The sequence below is a fragment of the Lissotriton helveticus genome, chromosome 2_1 (genome assembly GCF_964261635.1).
Source record: "Lissotriton helveticus chromosome 2_1, aLisHel1.1, whole genome shotgun sequence".
NCBI lineage: Eukaryota > Metazoa > Chordata > Amphibia > Caudata > Salamandridae > Lissotriton > Lissotriton helveticus.
Genome location: NC_136059.1, coordinates 1,562,876,706 through 1,562,903,646, shown reverse-complemented (window position 1 = coordinate 1,562,903,646; position 26,941 = coordinate 1,562,876,706). Strand labels below are relative to the sequence as shown.

General features: G+C 42.9%; 1 protein-coding gene across 1 annotated transcript in view; it reads left to right on the top strand.

Moving 5' to 3' along the window:
- The window catches only part of MELK (maternal embryonic leucine zipper kinase), a 281,942-nt gene that overhangs the window by 123,525 nt on the left and 131,476 nt on the right, over window positions 1–26,941 (top strand). Inside the window, exons 9-10 of the mRNA XM_078676533.1 lie at window positions 5,339–5,407; window positions 22,159–22,257. Coding sequence (XP_078532659.1) covers window positions 5,339–5,407; window positions 22,159–22,257 — 168 coding nt within the window. The remainder of the gene's footprint in view (window positions 1–5,338; window positions 5,408–22,158; window positions 22,258–26,941) is intronic.

The window sequence follows — 26,941 nt, the reverse complement described above, 5'->3', positions numbered from 1 at the left end:
CTAACTTGGAAGGTGTGCAAAAGCGGTTATTTCTGAGCAAAAATAGAAATCTGAGAAAGATACTGAAACATTTGCTAATTTCAATGCAAGGAATCCAGCGACTAAATAGGAACATAGCAAGAAAACAAAAGAAATGGGGAAAACCTTACATAACAAGATAAACTGGTATATAATCTACAAGATTGGGGGTGCTATAGATGTGGCAATAGTGGCGATTTGCCAATCACAAAAGATGTCCTGCATGTACACAAAAATGTTCTGGGCATAGTATTATGGGTAATTTCTTGAAGGTGTGCAGTAGGAGGAAAGATAATATGGTGCAAATTTTGAAGCAGAATGCAGGATTCAGATAGAAATGACACCAGTATGTATGTGCTGAATATTCGTGAAGAACAGGGAAACCTGGGGTTGGAGGTGCAAACTTTGCAGGTGTAGACTTTATCAAAGTTGGAAAGGCAGTTGGTGGGTGGACCTTGAGACATGGATTTTGGGATGACAAACTGCAATTTGTGGCTGACTCCCCATACACAATTGTAAATCGGGATCTATGGACTGTCAAATGTGTTACCACCTTAGGAGAATTTCTTGATCCACCTGACATTTCACCCAAAAAGTTCATAATCTTGAAATGGTGGGTTTTAGGAAATTACTTTTAAATTTAAGAACAGGCAGAGTGTAAGTTGTAAGTTTCTAGGGAAGGACCATCTGTCTTGGGGTGGAAAGATGTTGGATACTTCAGGATGATTTCAGATCCCAATTATCCTGAATCCATTGTGATTGTGCAGTCCGATTGTTAATGGAGTAGTTAATTTTGAAAACCTTTCCTAATGTCTTCACAAATGTGATTGGGGAAACCTGAAGGGTTCCAACACAGAATTGTAACGAAAGAAGATATTATACTGTGCATCCATAAACTGAGGAATTTCTCCATTATAGTGAGAGTATACGTTTCAAGGGAGTTGGGTGAACTGCAATCTGCTGGCATAATTGACCCATGGAGTCTTCTGATTGGGTAGCCCCATTATTAGTAGCCATGAAGCCAAATGGGAAATTGAGACTATGCGGGGACTTGAGGGATTTAAAAATAAGAACATCTTAGTTGATCAATTACATTTTACGAGAATTAACAAGATGTTATCCATGACCAAGGGTGTTAAGTGGTTTAGCACCATTGATCTGAGTGAAGCCTACCACCAGGTTCTGTTGCACCCTGAAAGCAGAAGATTGACTGTGTTTGCCACACCATTTGGTTGATTCCAGTTCTTGAGGGTACCATTTTGGGTTGCATCATCTGCTGCCATGTTGCAAAGGTGAATGCATGAGTTGTTTAATGGGTTGTAGATGGTCCTGTTTTTTCAGGATGACATTCTAGTCATGGATCAAACTAAAAGGGAGCATGATCAAAAACTCAGGAGTTGGAGATTTTGAACACAAAAGGTTTTGCCAAAGAGCTAAGTAAATGTGAGATTGCGAGAGGGTATAACACCTGAAAATGACGTAAGTAATTCTTAGTCACCTAAAAAGGATGATGTGCTGGCATTTTTAGCCGTAGCTGAGTACTGTTCCAAGTTTGTTAGCAACTTCTCCAACAAAACGTACACCATCAGGAAACTTCTAAAAATGAGCACAAGTTTTGAATGTTCTGATGAATGCCAGAAAGCATTCCAGAGTTGAAGGAGGAACCATGCAATGGTCTGCCTTTACAGTGGTTTGATGTAAACCTTAACCATTGTTACAACACATGCTAGTGGAAAAAGATTGGGGGTAGTGTTAACCCAGATAGACTCTAATGGGGAAGAAGTTGTGAACGCTCTTGCATCCTGTGCGGTATCTCATCTCCAACAGTGAAGTATTCAGTCATAGAACAGGAGGCGTTTTCTTGTGTATGGGGCCTTGAGCACTTTAAACAGTGTGTGTGGGGGGGGGGGGGTACCTGTCTGACTTTGCAGGGTGATCATAGAGCCCTCACAAAGGTTCTGACCACGAAAGGTATAGTGCATGCATCCGCACGTTTGGCGTGTTTCATTGAGGTGGTTAGGATAGAACTATATTGTCCAGTATGTACCAGGGGTAAAAAAAGGACAGATAACTATTTGAGTCAGTTCCCTCTACTGTTAAAAGATGTATCTGAGAGAACTTGAGAAATATTGTGTTGCAGATGTACATGAGGATGAAATGATTATAACTTATGAGGAATGGATGAGTGTGCAAGAGAATGATGGAGAAGTAGATTGTTGTGGGATAGGCTGAGAAGAAACTGTAGATTTCAGAAGGAAACCACTAACTGTGCCTTGAGGGTAATTTAGAAATTGTAAACACCAAGGCGAGAGTGAAACACTCGTACTGGTGCCATGGTATGGATAGGAAATTCGAGGTGGTTGTAAGAGAGAGTGTATTGTGCAACGAGATGGATAAATTCAGGACTACTAAAGACCCCCTTTATGTCTGGTTAGTGTTCTGAGCCTTCCTTGGGGGAGGGGGGATGGAATTGGAATAGACCTTATGTGATTGATGAGGGAAGAGGACACACAAGTTTATTACGGTTCTAATAGATCATTTCTCGAAGTGGCCGGAGGTAGAAATTGTTTCCAGTGCAGACTCCGAAGCAGTTGTAAAATTCCTTGATGGAGTCTTAATGAGAGCGGGACTACCTAAAACTATACTTGGTATTAACGGTCCACAATTTGTGTCTGAGGTTTTCAATTCATTTGTGAAAAAGAATGGTATTATTATAATGTAACTACCTTTGTATACTAAACTGCCATAATGATGCAGTGGAGAGATTTAACAGCATGATAAAAGGCACCATACAGCTTGCTGGTAATGTGAAGTGGTGTGTGAATATGGAATCACTTCTTATGGCACAACAGGCCATAGTCCTTTTGAGTGGCAGGATGGCAATTACTAATCCTAATTTGGGTTGGATATCCGAGTCAATGAGGGTTGATTGGTCACCCACTGCGTTAAAGAGCAGATTCATCAGAGCTTAAGATGTGCACAAAGAGTATTTTGATTGTAAGTATAAGTGTGAACCTCATACTGGGAAGATTGGAGAGTGTGTGAGAGTGAAGAAACCTGGGTTGATTGCAAAAGTAGAGCATATTTTCAGTGAAAATAGGTTTTTTACAATTCACATCTCGTGAGGAACTGTAAAGTGTGGCGTTTGAGTCACATTTAATTGTATAATAAGAGATATGTAGACATTGATTTGAGGTAACGGGTTTTTAGGAACCCGCTGGTGCCAGGGGATAACACCCGAAGACCTCTGAGTTCTCCCTTGTTCCGGACCACAGAAACACGGAGTCTTCTAGTTACCGTCAGAGATCAAGTTTTATTGGCAGCTACCAAGTAACAGGTGTCCTAAAAACACGACAGCACAGGTTGTGTGTTCTCAGGAGACTGTTCGTTTTTACAGAACCAGCCGTCTCCTTATATACAAAAATAATAGCTGCAAGCAAGAATTCCTGAGTTTATGATATGGCTATACACATTTCTACAATAATACAAAAGAGCGAAGTCATGTAGGCAAGCCCCTATTTTAGACGTCCAGTTCGTGATAGATTACCTGGCCAGGCCCGGAACTCCCATCAGATATCGACGAAACCCCAATAAAGAAAGGCACCTCCTAGTCATAAAACTGGCCATAAACAGGGTGCGTGGACAGGTGTGTGTGTGTGTAAAAACATGATCTGGATGTAGTGAATGGTTTGTGGTATGTTGTGCATCGATACTATCGTATTCGGCCACTGGGCGAGGAGCTGCCCAAACAGGTTTGGCTGGAGGCAATGGAGTCAGTTGGGACAGGTCAGGGGGAAGTCAAGGAAAGGTGGACGTGTCCTTTTAGATCAGACTCGGCCTTACTTAATTGACTTATCATGAGGGCAAGACACAAGATGGATGCCGTTCACAAAATGGAGTCTAAGGGTTCAGAACGGAAACTATGATTTAAGGGTGTTGGCATCCCCCAATCATGACGCAAATGCATAGGGATGATGTCCTAATCATTATCGGTCTGTTGACACCAAATTCGTCATGGTACGTTGATGTTTCGGGACACGGGTATCGGACCTCGATACCGGGACAACAGCAGGGTCCAGAATTTCAGAACCACAGATTCCCTGCTGATAACCATTCTGATTGGCCTTCACAAGAAAATTGTGATGTGGAGGATAACAATCCAGAATTAGCACTGGATAATAGAAATGTGTGTTTTTCATATATCCCATTCTCCTACTTCCTTGGAGCAAACTGAGTTGGAGATGGACAACCCACATGGTGATTCTACTTCTCCTGAGCAATGTGGAACAAAGACTGGGAATCAACGTGTTGTACCCGATCAAGGGGAGTTGGGGGCGGACGGTGTGGACGGTTTAGTAGGTGTTTAGAGCAACCATAACGACTCAAACATTACATTTGTGAGTAATAGTAATGTTTTTATTTGTTCTCACAACTGTACCAACTATAATCCTCATTGATGTATATTGATGGAATGTTTGTTTAATTTATGTGGGTGTGGAGGGGAGAGTTCTGACAGTGGAAGACAATGTGGAGATCGGTTGGGTGCAGAGCCCAGTTTGTTACTGCGCTAGGTTTCTACAAATAAACACATTATCTACAAATTGTGTCTGAGTATTGCTTCAGACCAGCATCACCTCTGGCTGAAAATCTCAATTGCCTACTATGATTGGCATAGAATCGCACTAGATTTACCGCCCGCCGTGTCGTCCCTCTTCAGTTTCCATAACTGGTCAGTGCTCTTGCAGTGTTACATCCGCATCCAATTCATCTGGATAAGAGTTAGTGAAATTAACTGTATTCACCTGTTTTCAGGTGGACTGAAGGTGATAGAACGGTCCTTAACAAAATGCAAACAAAATTTCTAGGCCACCCTAGAGGTTACTGAAATTATGAACTGCCTATTTCATGGACCCCCCAATCAATGTTTCTGTTCAAGCGCCTCACTGCGCATCCGCATTGCTCATTAAAATATGAACGTTTCTAGCCCACTGGCATCAATCATTGCTATTGATATGGTGTGTGTGTCTTTTTTTTTTATTTTATTTTTTTCATTCAATATAAGCAAATGCTGAATCATTACATTTCAGTGCTGTCGTTTTAACATGTATGTGCCAGTTTCTCAATGCTAAAGCCGTGGTGTAGATGCCTGCTTTGCTTTAAAGTGCAATTGTGTGATGCCAATTTTGGGCCATAGTTTTCTGTGACTGTGAAGCATTTACTCGGTCTCTGCCTAAACTTGACCTAATGCACTTTTTAGGAATGTGCACACCAAAGCTGTGACGTTCTAAATACCCATGCTTTTTATAAAATTCTTTTTCAGAGAGGAAAATATGAAATTCCGAAATGGCTATCTCCTGGCAGTGTGTTACTACTCAGTCAAATGTTACAGGTCTGTATTATCAGGAAATGTATAGTTTCTGGTTCAGTTTTTAATCTATAATTCTTCAAGGATATGCTTTTCCATAAAGAAACCACAAGGGTATTGAGATGAGCTGCCTCCTAGAGGGATAAAAGGTGCATGATGATACATGCTGATTGGGGCCCAGTGGACGTTGCCTGCTTGTGTCGATTGTTCACTACCTGTGTGTGCTTGGGGAAGGGGTGAAGATGGAAGTGGGCAGCGGCAACATCGTTTAAATTCTTGCGCCCATAGCTACGGGCTGCATTTTAGGTCCTTGTTGCAGTGGCCAGCATGAAGCACTTCGTCCTAGATTTGTGTAGAGGGAGCAAATGAGGAAGCACTGAAAGTGACCCACTATTTCATATTTATTAAAATTCAGGAGATTAAGCAGTCAAAGCCTTCAAGCGTCGCACTGTGTTCCTCCCCTCTATTCTATTTTTCGCGTTTTGTTCTTAAACACCATCTTTCCAGTGTGACCATTATGGTATCGGTGTGTACAGTATCGCATTGTTTACAAAATGCCTGACATCATTCTTGTGGTTTGAGTAGACTGTTAAAAAAAAAAAAATTTGATTTGCTTAAAGCCGGCACTGCATTAACTCTTCGAGCCCCTCCCCAGATCAAAATTAGGCTAGCGGAGTTCATTACCTGTATGGTTGCACAGTAAGAAGCACATTTGTGAATGTTTAAGGATTATACAAATCCCAGTATTAGTGTTCAGGATTTGTGGGTTGTAGCCAGACTTGGTTATGTTTAAAAATGACCTAGTTACTCCAGAAAGTGGGCCTATGGTTCCGAGGCAACATGCAGACTCTTTGCAACTAATCCAAGATGTTGCTCCAAGCATTTAAGGGCACTGCAAAGCTAAAGCTGCACTAAATCTACTGATTGTCTACCCCTCCTTCCCCCAACAAAACCTTAGTCACTTATTGCAAAGTGGTGTGCTCAAATTGGACATTGTACACTACATGAGATATACAATATTGATTTGACTTCGAAATGCACTTTTAATTAGTAGGTTCAAGCTAATACTCACTCTATTAGTCATTCTTGACCTTTATAAATATAATTTATTAATTCTAGGCAAGCCTAGAAGGCTTTCAGTGTTTCTGAATGTATTTATATAATATACAGACCCCCCAGGATATAGCGGCATGGATTGGCAAATTTAGCGGCACAAAAATGAAAATTTAGCGGCACAAAAATGGAAATTTAGCGGCATTTTATTTTGGGTTCTTTGCAACACCAAACACAGATATCTTACTGTTTGAGTTATTGACAACATGGAGCTATGTACATTTTGTTTATTTACAATTCAGCCCATTTGTTTTAGTTAAAAGGCATGTTAATCTTCACCATGTGCGTTCAGTTCTTCCGAGCACTCCAAATCTAGACCAGTATTGTGCTGCTGGTTATAATGTAAAAACAATAATGCCCGGATCGATTGCTCTGAAAGGGACCGTCGTCTGGATGAGGGAATCATTTTGTAGATGCTGTTGCTCCTTTCAGCATCTGCAGAACTGGTCACACAGTCCTTGTATACAGCTGCAAGTTGGGAAAGAGCTGGAACGCGGTCAGCCAGCCCACGCCAAAAGAGGTCAGTGTCAATCACTCCAGAAACAGATGCCTGCACTGCTTCTGGGCCTACATTTTCAAAGTAGAGGCGAAGCTCCTGATCGGGAACTTCGCTCAAACCAGGGATGGCTGAGTAGGCACTCTTCTCATTAGGCAGGATGCAGAGTCGCGCAGGATTAAAAATGCGCACTTGTTTCAAGAATTGTATGCCTGGCTGGGCCTCCCCCATGTATTTGGCCACCTTTTCTAGTGAATGTTCAAAAGCGTCATTAAGCTGGGCGGTTATCCTTTTTTTCTGTGCCAGACTTAATTTTGCCCCTGCAGTGGTCTGTAAAAATGGCTGTAGTGACTCCACAGTGAGGACTGAATTGTTGGTTAGGTTCATGTGGAGGTCCTCCAAATAATCATATACCTTCATGGTCACTGGTGTCTGACTCTGGAATAACTCCATCAGGTTTAAAATGGTTTGGCATTTTTCAGCCACAATATCCAATTGGACTTTGATGCACTCCCTTTGGTCGCTGTGAAAAATCTTCTGTAGATTTTCAAGGGAATCTGGGGGCGACTTGCTGAGTTGCATCTCAGACTCCACAAACCCAGCATAGGCCTCAAAGTGCTTGCAGTGGTACTGGACAGCTGCAAACCAAGAATTCCAGCGGGTACTGCAAGGGTCAGGTGCCACCCGTGCCTTCATCCCATGGTTCTCAGCAAGATGGTGCAGGTACCTTCTCTTTCTGCTACCGGCCATGTAAAAAATGCGGGAGAAGTACAGGAGGAAAGCATTTAGCTCCACAAAAGGCTTCCTAAATGCCTCTCCAACAAGATTCATGATGTGTGCCAAGCAGGTGATGTGTATGGAGATTGTATACAGATTCCTCAACACCGTGTTGTAGGCCTTGAGCATGTATGCCGCGTTGTCTGTGTTAAAGGAAATAACGTTCTGGAAGTCTATGCTGTACTCTGTGAGCACCTTTACAACAGCTTGCGCTACAGTCCCATGGTTGCACTGTGATAGGAAGACTGTGTCCACCAGGTGGGTATGGATCGGACTGGCACCCTGCGGAGAGACTACTGCAACTAGCACATTCAAAACACACCGCCCTTCGACATCTGGTGTTTCATCAAAGATGACCCTGATCTTCTGATCTTTCAATAGCTCTTTCAGCTCGTTCTTGGCACTTGTATATCTCTCAGGGAGATAACGTTCTTGCAGCTGATGACTCCCAGGTATCGCTCCACCATTCCGTACTCGCTCGTGTAGGAACTTGCGCAACACAGGGTGGTCGGTTTTGCTCAGCGGAATGTTCAAAGCGGTGCAGACGTTAACCCACTCACTTATCATTTCATGGTTTGCGGCACCGGCAGCAGTACTCTTTGTGAATAGCGAGTTCAGTCATCTGGCGTGCACGTTTTGGCGAGGATTGAAGGTCAGGATCATCGGAACAGCGCTTCAAGTGTTTTTGGGACCGCACGTGCATATCCACAGTGTGTTTCCGGATGTAGTCCACCGCCACATTGCACACACTGCAAAACAGCACCCCACCGTCAGCGTGCATCACGGTGCTGTAGTCTCTGGCCCGATCTGCTGCTGTTATCTGGGTGGGCAGATGTGATCTGTGCTTCACACCCTTTGCAGTCTGCAGAAACTTCTCCATTCTGCTTTTCTTCTTGTGGCGCAGTCAGTTAACTCGCCTACAAAGATAGTTGGTATTACTAATGCATCTCAAAGGGGGGAAAGGCAAAAATTCAGTACAGCGACAGTAAAAATTCAGGCCAAAGGGTCAAGATTCAGGACAAAAATTCAGTACAGTGCAGAGAACACAATTGCCCATAACCAAAATAAACAATTATGAAATTCCCCACAAGTGCCCACAACCCCAAACTTACCAGTGCGCTGCGGCAGCTGGCCCAATTGGCTCTTGCAACAGCAGCTTCTTCCCTGTGATGCTCTGCAAAAGAACCAAAATAAAGAGTTGTGAAACTCACCAGAGGGGCTCAGAACCCCAAACTTACCAGTGCGCAGCGGCACCTGGCCCAATGGCAAGTCGAAATTCATGCCAAAGGGTCAAGATTCGGGACAAAAATTCAGTACAGTGCAGAGAACACAACAATTGCCCATAACCAAAACAAACAATTATGAAATTCCCCACAGGTGCCCACAACCCCAAACTTACCAGTGCGCTGCGGCAGCTGGCCCAATTGGCTCTTGCAACAGCAGCTTCTTCCCTGTGATGCTCTGCAAAAGAACCAAAATAAAGAGTTCGGAAACTCACCAGAGGGGCTCAGAACCCCAAACTTACCAGTGCGCAGCGGCACCTGGCCCAATGGCAAGTCAAAATTCAGGCCAAAGGGTCAAGCTTCAGGACAAAAATTCTGTACAGTGCATGTAAAAATGCATGACAACGGGTCAAGATTCAGGACAAAAAATCAGTACAGTGCAAGTAAAAAATAATGAAAAGGGGTCAAGATTCAGGACAAAAAATCAGTACAGTGCAAGTAAAAAATCATGAAAAAGTGTCAAGCTTCGGGACAAAAATTCAGTACAGTGCATGTAAAAATGCATGACAACGGGTCAAGATTCAGGACAAAAAATCAGTACAGTGCAAGTAAAAAATAATGAAAAGGGGTCAAGATTCAGGACAAAAAATCAGTACAGTGCAAGTAAAAAATCATGAAAAAGTGTCAAGATTCAGGACAAAAATTCAGTACAGAAGGTCCAAATTCAGAACAACAATTTTTGCACAGCTTGCCCATCAGTTTACAATCCAATTTCTTAGGCAGGACCTAGAATCACAAGTCACAGCTACTTCCAGATTTTCACCAATTTCTATACATAGCCTCCCATGCCTTTCACTGCATGCCCCAGATATTTTGGACAGCAATTGAAATATATATCACATCAATGTAATGTAGTCAGTACAAACGAATGCACACCCAGAGTACATTGCAAAACCTGCCCAAGAGAAAACATACCAAGATCATGCAGCAGATTTGTAGATGTGGTAAACTACAAGAAGTGCTTCAAATCAATCCACCTAACATCTACAGTTGAAAGACTTTCCAAGTGGTGGAGAATGCAGATAAAACCTGCACAGCTAAAATAGTGCATTCATCTGTGGTCAACCCTGTGACAAAAAGCATAAACAAAACGATGTACGGCCCCCGGAGCCCGCAGTCCCCCACAGGTTTCAGACTAGGCATGCTGGAGGCAGAGACAGGTCTCGGAGCGAGTGGGACGGGTCTGCTCAGATGTGAGTCCCGTGCTCTCCGTGCCACTGGAATCAAGCTATCCAGGCTGATGAGGGCTCAAAGCCCGAAACCGGTCCTTGGATGCTTGTTTCCAGTCCAGGGAGGACTTGGCAGTTCGGGCTGGACTGTACCCATGGGGCACAGGGTCAAGACTGATTTGCATATGGCTGGGTTCAAACTGGAATGGCATGGTGAGCAAGATTTTGGCCCAGATCTCTGTACTGGGGTGAAATGCTTATTAATATGCATCCAGTAGGTTGAAGATTGTGACCAACTACAGTTGGATGAAGTCGCAGCTTGGTGGCCTGCGGGGGTCAGAAGAACACCATGTCTTTGATTGCTTTTAAATAAAGCAATCCATTTTTTTTTTTTAAAGTCAGCTTTTTTTACTAACAGGGAAAGGGGGTGCATTTTTAGGAGTAGAGTGGTTCCAGAAACCACTGCCTGCTCATAAAAAAAGACTTAATTCCACATAATAAAAAAATATAAACGCCTCATTTTCAAATGGCTTAACACCTTGTTTGAAGTGGTGGTAAAATAGTTATGTCTTGAGACTGGTTTTGGTAACAAAACAATACATAACTTAAGAAATCCATATTTGGAAGGGTCGTCCTATATACTCCTTCCAAATACTGATTCGGTGTTAACTTGCAAACCCATATTGCATTTTGGTAAGGTTGTTTTACTGAATCTCAATTTGGGCATTGGGCATTGCGGTCTCAAAGGCTCCTATTGGGTTGAACTTTGCGTAAAATTGCATTGTATATGAAGACCTTTGTCTCATAGACCTTTGTTTATATGATAAAATAAGGCTAAACGAAGTAGATTCAAACAAAATAAATCAAGAGCCAATAAGCTTTAATATGACACACACATCATTCCAACACGCTCCCTTTTCATTAAAGAAACACATAATATGTGTTTCTTTAATGAAAAGGGAACGTGTTGGAATGATGTGTGTGTTCCTGTAATGGAAACTATTTGAGTTTGTCACTGGGAGTCAATAAGTAAGCATCCAATGACCCATTTCTACCATAGTGTACAGAGATCTATAAACCTTTGTTGCATGAAAGTTGACAAATGAAAATACTCCTATATTCCATGTTATGACTAATTTTAGGGTCTCAATGGTGAGTCTGGCTAGCGCTGATTTACCTCATTTTAAATCCCTACTGTGCTTTCTGAATAAAGTGAGGTAGCACAACAAGCAGCTCTTGAGAGAACTGACCCTCTGTCCAGGATTGGAGAGCTGATGAAAAAAGTGAGTATGTATTTAAAAAAAAAAAGGAACAGGACACTTCACAGCCCTTAAATAAACTGGAATGTCATGACTAACAGCAGATGACTGCCCACCCTACCAGTGAAGCCATCACAGATGCAGCAGCACATGGCGACCTTTTTAAATACATACAAAAGGTGTAATATTTTGATATTACATTGACTTTAAATAAATGCAATGTTGAGACTGGTGCCAGGATCCCGTTAGCAGGGAACAAGAAGCTGTTCGGAAGTCATTTCCGACCCACAGAAATACTAAAAATAAAAGATTAATGTCCCGCCGAGGGCCGCCGCACACGGGGGACGCGGCGGGCCTCGGGGGACATTAATCTTTTATTTTAGTATTTCTGTGGGTCGGAAATGACTTCCGAACAGCTTCTTGTTCCCTGGCAGGGACGGACGTACCTCCTGTCTGTGTTCGCCGGACGGCTGTTCTCCTGCTCCAAGTCCGCTTCCCTGGTCTCTGGAGAAGAGGAAGAGTCTTCGTGTGTGTGTGTGTGTGTGTGTGTGTCGCTGCCGCTTCTTGCTGGTCTTCTCCCTCTCTCGGCCGCCGTGGTCTTCTCCCTCTCTCGGCCGCCGTCCTCGACCTCCTCTCGCTCCTACTTCCTTCTCTCGCCGCGAAATCCTGGGGGGGAATGGAAAATGGGTGCGCATGGGGGCTGGATTTAAGGCGGAAACGGCGGAGACGGCGGAAACGGCAAATTTCGCGGGCTTTTGCCCAAATATCGCGGCATTTCAACAGATCGGCCGATTTCGCGATTTTTTTGCAAATCGCGATAAGCTGGAGGGTCTGAATATAGAAACTAAAAAGGAGCTGGCGAGTAGAGTTAAGAGGGGGAGCTCCTAACCTATTGCATGCTAGGCCAGGCGCGAGGAGCGTGGGTGCTATTCAAATGTAGGGTGGTCATGTTTTTTTGTTGAGAGCACCAATGCCAAATTAAGAACACAGGAAGCAACTTTGGATGTTTTCAATCGCTTATAAATTTCTAGTACAGCCACCTTCCAGCATTCTGTCCCGGAAAATTTGGTAATCATCCAGAGTCGACAAATCACCTCGGTCCAATATGTCTGTAAGCATTGGCAATCCTAGAGCCATGTGCTTAATCAGCTGCTGTGTTGTTGCATAGTTCTAAGTACACAAATTGCCAGCCACACACTTACTCAAATCCTCTATTTTGAGGGCACAAACCATAAGAGACTTCCTGGTTCGTTCGGGTATATCACTCAAACCCTTTTATTATTTATTTGGTTTTTGTCTTTTTTTTTAAAGTATTGATGTATGAAAGGGACACCTTATCGTTTGTACACCTTATATACAATTATTTACAATTCGCGATTATTTACAACACAAACACATAACTAGTTGTATTATACAAAGTGAATTGCTCTGATATATATATACACTCAAATATTCATACTATGAAGAAAAAATCATTTAATTCCATAAAGACCAGAGTCAAAATTATAAACTTGATGACAATCATAAATCAATGAACTACAGCTGAATGTAGGCAGTTCAAATAAGGAAAAATAGACTCCAAATTAATTCATTCAGTCCATTCAACCAATAAATGGCTAATCTTTTTACGCCAACGCGTTTCGAATCCGGTATGCCAACTCTACGGATTCTCATCAGGGCTCTGTCTTAATACGGGATATCTGCAAGTGTATAAAATAAGACTTGTTTTAGCTACATTTTTGACAGTTGTTTAGCTTCCAACTACATTTAACTCTGATTCCTCATATTACTTGTTGAACCAGCAGCCGCCGGTCAAGGGTAAGGTATTAGTTCTGACTGAGTTTCTTTTCTTTTCGGGATCTTACTGGATCATGCTCGTGATCCTACGTTTCCACCAAATGGGAGTTAATTTTCAGTCTTGTGTTACAGCCTGCTCTGAGGGATTCCTCGCTTGGGCTGTTCGTGTTCTAATCGGTTGCAGCGGGTTTGGCTGCCAAACTAAGTGAATGAGAGCTAGATGCCGAGTCACAGCTTTTTCAAGGAAAGCGAGCGCAAACAATAAGGATTGAGGAAAGCGGTGCCCACATGGTCAGAAAGCGTTTACCGCTGCAACCGATTAGAACACGAACAGCCCAAGCGAGGAATCCCTCAGAGCAGGCTGTAACACAAGACTGAAAATTAACTCCCATTTGGTGAAAACGTAGGATCACGAGCATGATCCAGTAAGATCCCGAAAAGAAAAGAAACTCAGTCAGAACTAATACCTTACCCTTGACCGGCGGCTGCTGGTTCAATAGGTAATATGAGGAATCCGAGTTAAATGTAGTTGGAAGCTAAACAACTGTCAAAAATGTAGCTAAAACAAGTCTTATTTTATACACTTGCAGATATCCCGTATTAAGACAGAGCCCTGATGAGAATCCGTAGAGTTGACATACCGGATTCGAAACGCGTTGGCGTAAAAAGATTAGCCATTTATTGGTTGAATGGACTGAATGAATTAATTTGGAGTCTATTTTTCCTTATTTGAACTGCCTACATTCAGCTGTAGTTCATTGATTTATGATTGTCATCAAGTTTATACTTTTGACTCTGGTCTTTATGGAATTACGGATGATTTTTTCTTCATAATATGAATATTTGAGTGTATATATATCAGAGCAATTCACTTTGTATAATACAACTAGTTATGTGTATGTGTATGTGTTTGTGTTGTAAATAATCGTGAATTGTAAATAATTGTATATAAGGTGTACAAACGATAAGGTGTCCCTTTCATACATCAATACTTTAAAAAAAAGACAAAAAACAAATAAATAATAAAAGGGTTTGAGTGATATACCCAAACGAACCAGGAAGTCTCTTATGGTTTGTTCCCTCAAAATAGAGGATTTGAGTAAGTGTGTGGCTGGCAATTTGTGTACTTAGAATTTATATTAATGGTCCAGCTAGCCCCACGTCCCTGGACCTGACTCCCCCATTCTTCAAGTGTTGTTGCATAGGGCACAAGAGCCTGAGGCCCCAAAGAATATCCCAGGAAAGACTGTGATGCTTCTTCCGTTTGTGCACATCGACATGCAAGAATACCAACGCGTTGCAGGTGGGCTTCTATGTAAAATGAAAATTGCACTGGACGTTGCAGACTTGAGATACTGATAAGTATGCCAACCATATCTTCCTTGGGGCTTTACATTTTCATTGGCATGACTCTAATAATCCCTTATTGAACACCTACAAGGCCTTCATCTCTGACATCAACCATACTCAGTTTTGTAATAGCCCAACGCACATTACAGACTCCACCCTCAATCTAATCATAGCTAAGGGCAACACCATCCAACTTGAATCCATAACCCCCTGTGACTGGTCAGACCACTACTTAATCTCCTTACCTCGAAGGTGTTGACTAGGAAAGGTCAACCTCTTAAGCCCAGACAATGGTCCAGAACCTTGAGAAATATTAACCCTCACGATCTAACCTCTACTTAGTACATCATGTTGCCTTCAACTAACATGACAAATCTTAATGTTCTTACTGATCACTACATACAATGTATGACCAAAACCGTGGATATGATCGCTCCTAAACAGACAAAAAGAATACTGTGCAAACACTAAACCCTGATTCAGTGACCACCTCAATGAGGAACGGGTTGCGGAAAGATCATGAAGACTATCTCCCTCCACCTCCCATCGCAAGCACCTGAGGTTGGCAAGAAGTTCCTGCAATGAACACTTTCGAAACCCCAAAGCAAAATATTTTAGGGCACAATGACAAAAATACACCCAGGAGACTTGTCAAAATCATCAAACAGCAAACACTATGCAATCTAACTGTTGGGCTGACATTGGATCCTTGCAGAGTAGTGAGGATTTCTCCTATTTCATTGGAAAGACGAGGAGAATTAAAACTGATCTTCACCGCGATTCACAACTACTACCAATGCTGGCCCAGCCTTGGCTCCTACCTGTCGGGTAGATTACAGAAGCACTACACTGGCAGGGCGCACCCAAAGTAAGGTTGGGCCCTCTAAGGGCTACACTGAACTCAACTGCTAGGCTCATAGCTTATTTCAAGTGATTCGACCACATCTCCCCTAACCTCAACCACTTAAAATGGCTCCCATTTGCAGCTAGAATACAGTTTAAGGTAGCTTGCATGACTCATAAGGCCCTGTACTACAACACAGCTGTCTACTTGGCTAAAAGAACGTGAACTATCTAGTGGTAGTCGCTCCTCAAGAAGCTCTAACTCCCTACTGCTGAAACCACAGAAGTTCAATAAAAATTAGACTTACAACCCACTCCTTCTCTGGCCTTGCTCCAAGAATATGAAATGCACTTCCACCTGAAACTAGGACAGATCCCCCCCTCTTCATTATTCAAAAGAAGAAGTAAAAACGCTTCTGCTTAATGTTCTCCTCCACTAGGAATACTTCATTATTAGTGATTATGTATCAACTTGCTTGATCAGTTGCAGATGGACTCCTTTGGAACATGGATCTACCAAGTTACTGTGTGTTTTTAACTATCTGTTTAATGTGATTGCATTGTCCCCTCACTTCTTTCATGCATTTTTTACCTTGTATATTGGACCTAACTGTTTTGTGTCCAGCGCTCTGATACCCTGGTCATGTTCAGACTGTATGAAACTTCTAAAACAAATAAATGAATATATGAAACCTTTCCAGCAGGCTCCACAGCCATATTTAGCTAAGGCTGTGGATCACAGACAGAAGGGGCAATTTGCAGCCCTGACCCCTGCCCCTCCAGCTGAGAAATCAATTTAGTGTCATTCCAGACACACAGCCGTCCTGTCAGAGGCAGGATCTGGGATTTTTTTTTCTGTGGGTGGTAAGAACTTTGGACAAGTTGTTCCTGCAAATAGTCCTTTGGGGCTACACCTTACTACTTTCACCACACGGCACCTTATGACTTCCATAAGTCTGCTGACTGCGAACCAGCAGTTTCTTTACAGCAGGAAGTGCAAGCTCTTTTGGCCAAAGAAGCCAGAGAGGGTCTCTACTTCTGAAATAGGGGCTGGCTGTTACTCCTGCTATTTTCTAGTGTAGAAGGACGAAGACTTCTGTCCTGATCTAGACAAGCACCCGCTTAATGCTGTCTTGCGAAAATACAAATTTAAGATGCTCCCCCGGTCTTAGGACTGGTCTGCCCTTGATCCTGGAGACTAGATGGTATAACTGAACCCGCAAGATGCTTATTTCCACATCCCCATCCTCAAGGCTGTCAGACTCTGTGCGGTTTATGCTGGGGTAGGAGCATTTTCAGTTCAGTGCTCCCCTTTGGGCTCACCGGTGCACTTTGTGGGTTCCCTAAAAATGGTGGTGGTCGCAGCGCAGGGGGTCCCAGTATTACCTGCCTCAACAACTGGCTGCTGAAGATGGGCTTTCCTCTGACTGCCATCACCAACCTCCAGACTATGGTGACACTCCAAATATTGTAGGGGTTCATTATCAATGCGCCAAAGTCACACCTGACTCCTTTCCAGTCATTTTCGTTCATCAGAGCTGTTCTGGGAATGGTGCAGTTTTTGTGCCTTTGCCCCTGAGCAGAGAGTCCAGGGTATTCGGGCTATGATGCAGATGTCTCAGTCTCTGTCTTTGATTGCAGTGAAGGCGACTGAGGCTGCAGGGGCTATGGGCCTCCTGCTGGTGAATCAGATAGCATATGTGGACCCTGTCAGCACAGCACCAGGGAGTTCTGCCCAGTCGAGTCCGGATTTCACAGAATAATGCAAGAGACCTGCAGTGGTGGTTGGGTCAGCAGCAGACCTCTCTCCTTAGTTCCTGCTGAGCTGACAGTGGGGACAAATGCATTACTTCTGAGTTGGGGAGACCATCTGGTAGCAGTGGAGAGCAGAGGCATCTAATCTCCAGCAGAAGCCTGACTCCACATCACCCTACTGGATTTGCTTGCCATCCAATTGGCTTGAAAGTCTTTCTGCTGTTCATCAAGGGGAGGCTGGTACAGATGCTCATGGACAACCACACTGCCAAGTAGTACTACAACAAGTAGGACTGGGTCGTGTACAGTCAGGAGTGACTACACCTCTGATAATGCGAAATGGTTGCGAAAAGACTTGGGGACATTTTGAAAGCTTTCTGCCCATTGCTTACTATTGACTTTGTGGTTTGTAACTCACATTTGCTTGCTTTCTGTTTGCTGGCTTTATTTGTTTTAGGCTGCCCAGCATGTCTTTCCCTCAAGCCGAGCATAGCCTATTAACCACCTCTATGACTCTGTCCTTGTATTCTTCCACAAGTTCTTGCTTTCTGTAAACAAGCTTTTAATGTTTGTTCTTATCACATTTGCAATGAATTCTAGGACAAGGCCAAATGTCAGGCTTTGTCTTCTGGGGGTTGTTGGTGTTTACTTATCTTTGTCTTACTTCAAAGTGAGAGGATTTATGGGACAATATTTCTGGGTACTAGGGGTAGGAAAGAAAGTTTTTTTTTTTTTACTAGCACACAACACAATTTAAATGTTTGTAAATGTTCTGTGAAAATATTTCAGAACATACCACAATTAGGAAAGCACAAGTGAAGTAATTGTGTTAGAAACAAATATTTGAATACATTCGAAACAAATCAATACACTAGGTGATGCCATTTCCACACATTTTTGTTTGTGCACTGTATAGATTTATCAGTAAACCTGTAAGTGCAAATGCAATGGTTATTTCAAACAAAATGTGCTGCCTGTAATGACAGTGCGCTACCACACCATGCATACTGCACTATACGCCTCTCTACGACACCCCATGCCGCTCTACCACATGATATGTCCCTCTGCGCCCCTCCGCTCTCCTCTACCTTCCCCTCCAAACCACCTGACTTCGCTCCACACCACCTGATGCCTCACCCCTCTGTTCCACTCTCCTCTGTGCCCCTCCACCACACAGTACTCCGCCCTTCCGCTCTACTCTACTCCATTAGCATTTTACCAATGCTGAACAGCAGCCACGCTGGTGTACAACATTGCCAAAACACATTGACAAAGCCAATTGCTCTTGCATAGGCGAGACCTATTGGCTTTACCAATGGTTGTTTAGTTAATTCTTTTTCCATCTAATTAATGTAGGCCCCAAGCACAACTATCCAGTCAAACCATATTACCAACTAGAGCTCTGAAAGCTGACAGCTAATGAAAGGGTAAGCATATATAGAATGCAACCGGCATTACCCACCATTAGTCCTGTTTATGCAGAGATAGGGCAGTTAACTTACTTATTGGATGCTCCGAGGTAATCATGCAAACAATGTGCTTGTTCTGCTAATTTCAAAGTGTATCCTCTGTATCTGGTTTATAACCTATTCTTTACCAAGGATGCTAATAAAACAGGGTGCTTTTAGTTTAAGCACCACAAAGGTTTTTAAAAGTGGATTTTTTCAGATTTCTTGCAAGCAAGCCGAAATTGGTTGCGTGTTTTTAATAGATTTCAGGACTGTCTTCATATTATTTATTCAGCACTAGGTAATGACCTCCTTATTGACAAGAGCCTGATTATTCTCCTTTCTAGAAATTGAAGGACTAAGAATTTGCGGCATTCTCTTTTATATTATGCATCCACCCACAACCCATGCAAAGCAGGCTTTTATCTACAGTAACCAAAGATAGAACTGCATGTAGGATGGATGTCTTGTAGTTTATCTTTAATCTTTGCTCTTTGAAGGAAAACTCAATTGTTTTTGAGCGTCTTTTGGGTATTTAATGCTAAAACTCGATCACTTTGTTGGTTACCCAAAAAAGTCTTGAGTGCTCTCTGGAATCTTGGTCAGGTTTCTGAGAACACCCTCTTATTTCTAAATATGTTTTTATTCCTTCCTTTCAGCTTGATCAGAAGCTGCGATTATTAGAAGGCAATTGAAAAACGATTATACGGTTTATATTCTTGCGGTGCCAACTGCTTGCTTTAATTCGCTTACTGCATTAGTTGTTCACTTTTGATGTGAGAGAACACAGCGAAAGGCAGGGGGAAGCCTATCCCTGAATAGGAATCCAGCACATCCAATTGCCAAGCAAAGACTGACCAGTTGAAGGGCAGCAAGGAAGAGAAAAGGGCCTACATGGAGATCTTAGATAGTCTAACACTGATTTAAGTAAGGGGAGAGGGGTTGGCCTAACAGCTAAGGCGCTCGACCTCGGACCTGGAGGAACTCGGTTCGAGCCTCGGTAACGACGCCAGAAAACCTCCTGTGATTCTGGGCAAATCACTTAATCTCCCCGTGCCTAAAATGAAAGTGTGTCCTCATGTAACGTAACTGGTGCTATGTAAAGCGCTCTGATAACTGATTCGGTTTGGTTCTAGTTCGCGCTATATAAAACTCTGCAAAAAAAAAAAAAAATGGCTGGATCTTCAATGGATGTTCGTGGTGGATCACTACATGGTGGGAACTTTACACACCAGAGTGGATGAATTCAGCCATCTGCATCTAGCAGATCACGAATGGCAGCAAAAACCAGAGATAGGGCTGGGTGTCTTCCAAGGGATGGAGCGGGAAATCTTCTGGGAGTGGGGAGAACCGTAGCTGATCTTTTTGCCAATGCCAAGAATGGGCAATGCCCGTGCTTTTGCACGTTGGTGTTGGTAAGGAGGCTCTTATTCAGAGAAGCATTTTGCCTAGAGTGCTGCTCGAGACTCAAGGATGGCTTTCTGCTGACACCTCTAATGCTGGCTGGATTGGCCAAAGAGAGCTGGTACACTGAACTCCTGGGCATGAGTAATTGTTCTCTTACCAAACTGCTGCTTTGGGAAGATCTTCTGTCACAGAAGCAGGGTACTCAATATTCATGCTTGGAGCTTGAGCAGTGACAATTGACTACATTCAACTTCCCTCCTGGAGTTATTTTGGCAGCCAGGCATCACTTTACAAAATCAGTATATGACTGCTGTTGGCACAAATTTGTGACTTGGTGTGCAGTACTCTGCTGGTTTACCCACTTCAACCCATTCTATCCGGAGTATTGCTTTTTGTTGTGTTCCTAGACCAGCCAGTACTTATTTTGGGCACAGTTAAATGTTACTTTTCTACTCTTCCAGCTTTTTTGAGGTTTTCAGATCAGCCCTCATTTAAATTGCCTTATACGAAGTGTGAGTTTTGAATGGTTCATCATTAAGGCTTCCAGTTTTCAGTTTTTACAAATAAATACAGACAGAAACCAATCTATTTCCTGTCTGTCTTTATTTTTAAAGGCGAAAAAATACAGAAAATGGTGGTGCTTGTGAGTGATTCTGTATCCGTCTATTAATTACAGACCAACTGCTATGCAGATACACCATGGTGATCTAAAAACAGGATCAGGCTACCCTTAAATATAAGCCTTTAACCTATATTTGGATATAATGCTAATATTTACCTGTTGGTGTAGTGTTTGGTTATATTTGGCTGCCTAATTTGCTTAAACGCTACAGGCACCAAAGTATCAATTGAATAAATGTGGAAATATACCATTTTGCGACTCCATTTATTCTCAAAACAGAAAATAAATATGGATAAATACCAATAAAACGACCCAAAAATAACTATGGATAAATACAGACGGAAATGCTTAGCAAATAAATACCATAAAACCGGGAGCCCTATTTATAATGTTTGTTCCCACCTACACCTTTCATCACGCCCCAGTTGGATCTTAATGTAGTCCTTTCTAATGTGTACCCTGTTTGAACTGCTGCACAGCTGTCTATTGTGACTGGTCACTCTCAAGAAGGTCTTCCTTATCACCAAACATCAGAGCTGCATGTGAATGAGCTACAGGCATTCTTTGTCACCTGCTGTATATGTCATTCTTTCCGGACAAAATGGTGTTGAGCATGCGAGTTTCTATTTTTCGGAAGATGGTCACTCCTTTTTATATCTGGCAAAATATCACGCTCCGTGCATTCTTTGCTCCAACTCATCCCTCCAAAGAAGAAGAGAGACTTCAATGGCTGGATTCTCAGAGCCCTCCTCTTTTACAGTGATCGTACCAAGATCACCGTGTGAATGATCATCTATTGGATTTGCTGGGGCAAAAAAGGAAAGTTAATTTGAAGGAGGACCTTCTCTCACTGAATCATTCTCTACATCAAAGGATGTTGCATGAATGCCTAGACCCTGTTGTCTCAAAGCTCTGATACAGCATGGGGTCTTTGAAAGCTTGGCTGGGAAATCATTCATTGTCTATTCCTGACCTTACCAGACCATGTGCACGGAAGAGCTTCAAGGTTTATCCGAGTTTTATTCTGGGAAGTGTGCAAACCTAAATATCTAGGTATTTTGGACTAAATAATCACCAAATTATGAACTAGAAGGCTGGTCTGGTTCCTATAATGCTCCAGCTCACATAATGATCCAGGTCATAGGCTCTAAATGCTCAGCACCAATATTTGTGATGTTTCCCTTTGGAAAGCGAAGTGTAAGTGTCAGAAGTACTTTATTAAAACACAGTGGGTGGATTTGTCTGATCGATGAGATGCAGAAGAACTTGTGTGATGAAGTATTTTTTTTGTTCTAATAAATTGAAGCTAGTAGTACCCCCTTAAGCACAGTTCAATATACTCCAGTTCATTTGCATGTATTGAAACATGTATATCTTTGGAAATGTTTCCATGCTTTTCGGTTGCAAGAGGATTTGTAATGGAGTATTGTTTTGACATGAGCTCCTCCTAATCTAGGTGGACCCAAAGAGGAGGATCTCGGTTGGACATCTCTTGAATCACCCGTGGCTTTTACAGGGGTACTCTTGCCCTGTTGAGTGGCAAAGTAGATGTCCGGTAAGTTGGAATCTTTAATGTTTTTCTTGGATTGCTGATTCTTTTATTGTTTATACATCTGTGTCATGTTATAGACTTGTTTTAATGCTATTTAATGAAAAATGCGCTGCCACTGGTGGAGTCTGGAATTTGATTGCTGTTCTATTACCCGAATCTGTAAGCATTTTGAGCTTTTAGTTTACAGCCCTTTCCCTCCTGGAACTATATGGTTTTGAAATGTATGTAGAGTTGTTAGTTCATCTTGCTAAGTGTATAATAGAAATTGGGGATAGGTGAATAGATGTGAAAGAATTGACTAATTACGAAATGTTTCGAAGGAAAGGTTTCCAGACCTATTGCGAAATGTAGACTATTCATTTCTTACGGTCAGATCTACTGGTTCCAGTACTATTTAAGGTGGACCTGACTTAACGTATTACCATGTTTCTCTGTTGAGAAATACCTTACTTGTCACAGCCTTGAATAATACATGCATTTGCTTCCCCTTCCTAACCAGTTTGCATACGTGTTGTAGAATTTGCATGATAAAAATGTACTTGTGTAAAGTGGGTGGTGAAAACTAAATATTTAGAATTCCAACCGAATTAGCTGGTGAAGGCCTTCCAAAAGGCCCTCTAAAGCAGCTTTTGCTCTCTAGCAATCACAGCATTCCCGGGCAACGGAGAAGCCCAGCATGTTCAGTGATGTGAAACGGTCTCCTCTTCCCCACTGTCCCCTTTTCATAGCATTGGATCGATTGATTAAATCCCTACTTCCCTTTGGAAGTCCTTGATCTTCAAAGCTGGGGTTAAAGTCCCACTATTGCATCGCAGTCTTCAGAGATCTGTACTGTCCTGTCATCTGATATAGTTACTCCAGCACTTTTGCCCAAGGTTGCTCAGGAAATTAATGAAATGTATATTGTGTGCTTAATAGGAATGCCTGAATTCCACATCTGCCACGGTAAAATGCATCAGCCCGGATTTTACGAGTTGACCTTCATACAGGATAAAGAAGCTGTTTATGATGCAGATATGCTGGTTCACTTAGTCGCCCCTGGAATATGCCTACCATCATTACTGGTCTATTGGCGTCATGGCTAAGGAAGAAACTAACTTGCTGGCAGGTCGACACGACTGTTTGGAAGTGATTGGCACACACTGGGCAGAGGGTCCTTTGTGCAAAACTCTTGGTCTGAACTGCTAAGTAATTCACTAACTTGCCACTCTCATATCTAAATATTCTTACATCCTGTTATTCACATTAGTCTGCCTGTGAGATCTCGAGGCACTCGTACACTACTGGGCTCCAAGTGTGACCCTCTCAAATCTTACACTAGTAGTGTCCTGAGGTCACCGTACTATTGAACCCCACTGGATTACTGGATACTCCCCTTTAGCACTCGATTCGCTCAGGGGGGCAGAGCAAGGTTAATAGGCCCTCTGTGTTTTCATTTCCTTGAGTTCCAATCCACTTCTGTGTGCAAAGATGATTAGATAGTACCTGGCTGGGCAGATGGGTAGTTTACTTGAACCACTGCGTGCCGCCGCTGTGCGTTCGGGAGGTCTGCATCAAAGCATTTACTAATAATAGATTGCTGGTGGTTAAAAGTAGCTTAATGGACATTCAGTTTACATGATTAGCTTTTGGGTACCTGGGAAAACAGGCGTGACTGGTTCTTGGCGATGAAGTTTTGTACTTGTTTAGTCATCATTTAATTAGCATTAATGCTCTACACTTTTTTTTTTTGCTAGTAAAGTTTTAATGCTATATTTTTTCACATTTCCAAAATAAATGTAAACAGCAGAATTTCTTGTAGAGGAGATTTTTTAAATGTGTTTTTATAGTCTTTCATGTGTGTGCCTTTTATGATATCTTTTCTTGCCTGTTTACGGACTAAGGGCGAGCAGCTGACACTGAAAGTGCCTTCATGACTCGCTCATACACTTACCACCCTGGATTAAAGGGGTAGTTGGATGAGAATAGACGCAGCTGAACACAAGGCAAGCTGTAACCTATAGCAAAGCTGACAGGAAAGGGGAAACGCATCAGTACAAAAACACAGGAGCATCCCAGTTTACAGGCACGGTCCTGCAGCTAGATAAGCATATACTGAAATAATAAGAACTTATGTTTATATACTGTGCCATACCACATTTTCGCTGTTTCAAGGGCTGTGAAATTTGTGCTTCTTTTACCCAATTTTTGGTACCCAATTTCCTTTTATTTTAAATATTTTAACAAAGAATACATTCACAACCGCTGTGCCGGGTTAGCCTACCAAAGAGTTGTTCCCTACTATAGCCCGGTTGGGCCTGCATGCGGACTCAAACATCCTGAAAGGGTGTCAGATGCAATGTATAGTGTATAGCTGATGCCAAATGTAATGTACAGCGACTGTTTCTCTCTCCGTGCCTGTCCTATATCTCTACACTTTTTCTACGGCAAATATTGTATCTGGTACGTAGACTGTTTTTTTTTTTCTTTTTGAGATTGCAGCACAGTCACCGTTGTAGCATACAGCTGCCCCTAAAGCCGCGCAGAATACGTTACCCTTGCTGTATAAAAATGTGTGTCGGTCCATGGTTCCTTTTGATTCATATTATGAGAATTTATATGTATGTTTATCGAAGCTCCTTTTTTTTAAAGAAACCAAGTTTATATTTTATATCTGCGTTTGGCTTGAAATGGAGCACTCTATAATTATTTAAGTCTTGATACATTTTAAAATCTATTGCTAATCCGACTTCTCCTAGTGGACCCGACATGCAAGGAGGACTAAAAATACAAACCCGTTACAGATGGCAAAGACCATTCGTTGTGGTGACTTTTCTGAGAATTAAGAACGCTGTTCATGAAATTGCTTTTTGTTGGCCACCGGGTGCCGCTCGTGAATCATGTAAACTGCTTTTTCGGAGCTCTTGCCCACCTCCTTTCAATGGTTGTATTCGAAAGTCGGTTCCAAGTAGCCGAAACTAAAATGTTTATTTGACGTTAATAGTATATCTTTTTATAATTCCTGTTCATGTCGTGTATTTGTTTTGAATTATCTGCCTAGGGAAGAGGTGCGGCATTTGTTTTAATGGTCGATATAAAAGTACAACTCTGCTTCATTTCAGCCACTATTTGTTTTGGTGGTACTGCTTGCTAGACTTGTTTTGTTAAATGTTTTTTTTAATCAGGATTTCTTATGCCAGTTTTAGCCATTCAAATCTGAATAGACATCTACCACACCTCGCAATACCCGAAAACCCCCAACATGACAAGATCAATAGTAAACATTAGGAATGGGGCCGGTCGAATAACAGCCCAACAACTGGAAGAAAAGAAGAAACTTTGTAAAGGTGGTTGTTGCAGCCTGCTTCATGCAGTAAGTGTAAGTCCCTAAAGGGTACATGTGCCGAGAAGAGTGGCAAAAACGGAAAAATACCTGTTCTGTATAGCAGAAAAGCTGCTGTTCACACTTGACCAGAGTGACTCTCTTCCAGGCCCGCGATGTCTCTTTCCCATCTTCAAGCTGTGTAGACTCCGCGGATCTCCCGAGCAATGTTTCCCCTCAGCCCCATCAATATAGGTGGCCCCCATTAAGGTCGGTTCTCTGTTGCCTCCAGATCCCTGGTAGGAGATTGTGAAGTAGAGAGGTGGGAGTTTGGTGGGCTGCTTACTCTTTGAACTTGTTCCAGTGCTGCCTTTCAACCTAGCCTGGCTGTTGAGGGGTGATACCCCGAAACCGGGGGGCGGGGGTGGGGTCTGTTTGTGTGGTACTAGAACGCTAGCAATTGACTGGTGAGAGTTGAGTTGGTGATGTATTCCAATGTGCGGGTCACGGACAGGTTGGGCCAGTCTTGGTCGGCCCATGTACTGTCTGTCCTCTTATGGTCTCCGGTTAAGGTCCTTCTGGCTGTAGCAGAGCAGTATGTTGCGAGTGTCAACTTCTAGGGCGATGTAGGTGCTAATCCAACTGAGTGGTTCAAGTTGACGTCTGTTCACGATTGACCCACTTCAGTTGCATATAATTCTGGAGTCGGGGGTTCCCCTAAAAAGTCCCAGTGTGCACCCCTGGTTCCCACCGTGTACCTGGGCAGGTCACCCACGTCCACAAACCATGAGGACTGTCCTGCTCCCACATACCGTGGGAGGTCTCTGCTAGGAGCCCCTTGTAGGATGGACTAAGCTGGCAAATCCCTGCTTCGAACTGTCCCATTGTAGTGAGTGCCCCCTTCTCCGAACTGTAGGGGGCAGCCATCTGAGGCGAGTGCGTCTGTTGCCTGCTAGGCAAATTACGCGCACCAGTCGGGGGGATGTGGTGGGCATCTCCCCCGTCTTGCAAGTTATCGTTCCTCACCACTTTGGGATCTCCACTGCTGGCTGTAAAGCCAGGGTGTGGTGGCGTTGGTGGAGTCTCTGGTCTTTTGAACCCCACCTGATGCTCAGATGTTTCTGGAAGGAGTTCACCTGGGGACTGCTGTCCCACGATTGTCGTGGCCCCACTGATCGTTACTTCAAGGGCACACTAGTCCGGCCTTGGCCAGTCATGACAGCTAAGAGGTCCTCTGCAGGTAGAGAGCTGCCCATTATCAGGCTGAGCCTGCTTGTTGTCTTTTCCATACAGGTTGATGCGCTACACCAACTCAGCGCACCACCATCTTGAGCGGGCATCCGCGTAGGCTCCCTATGCTCTGACTGTTGCTAAGCCTCTCTTCCG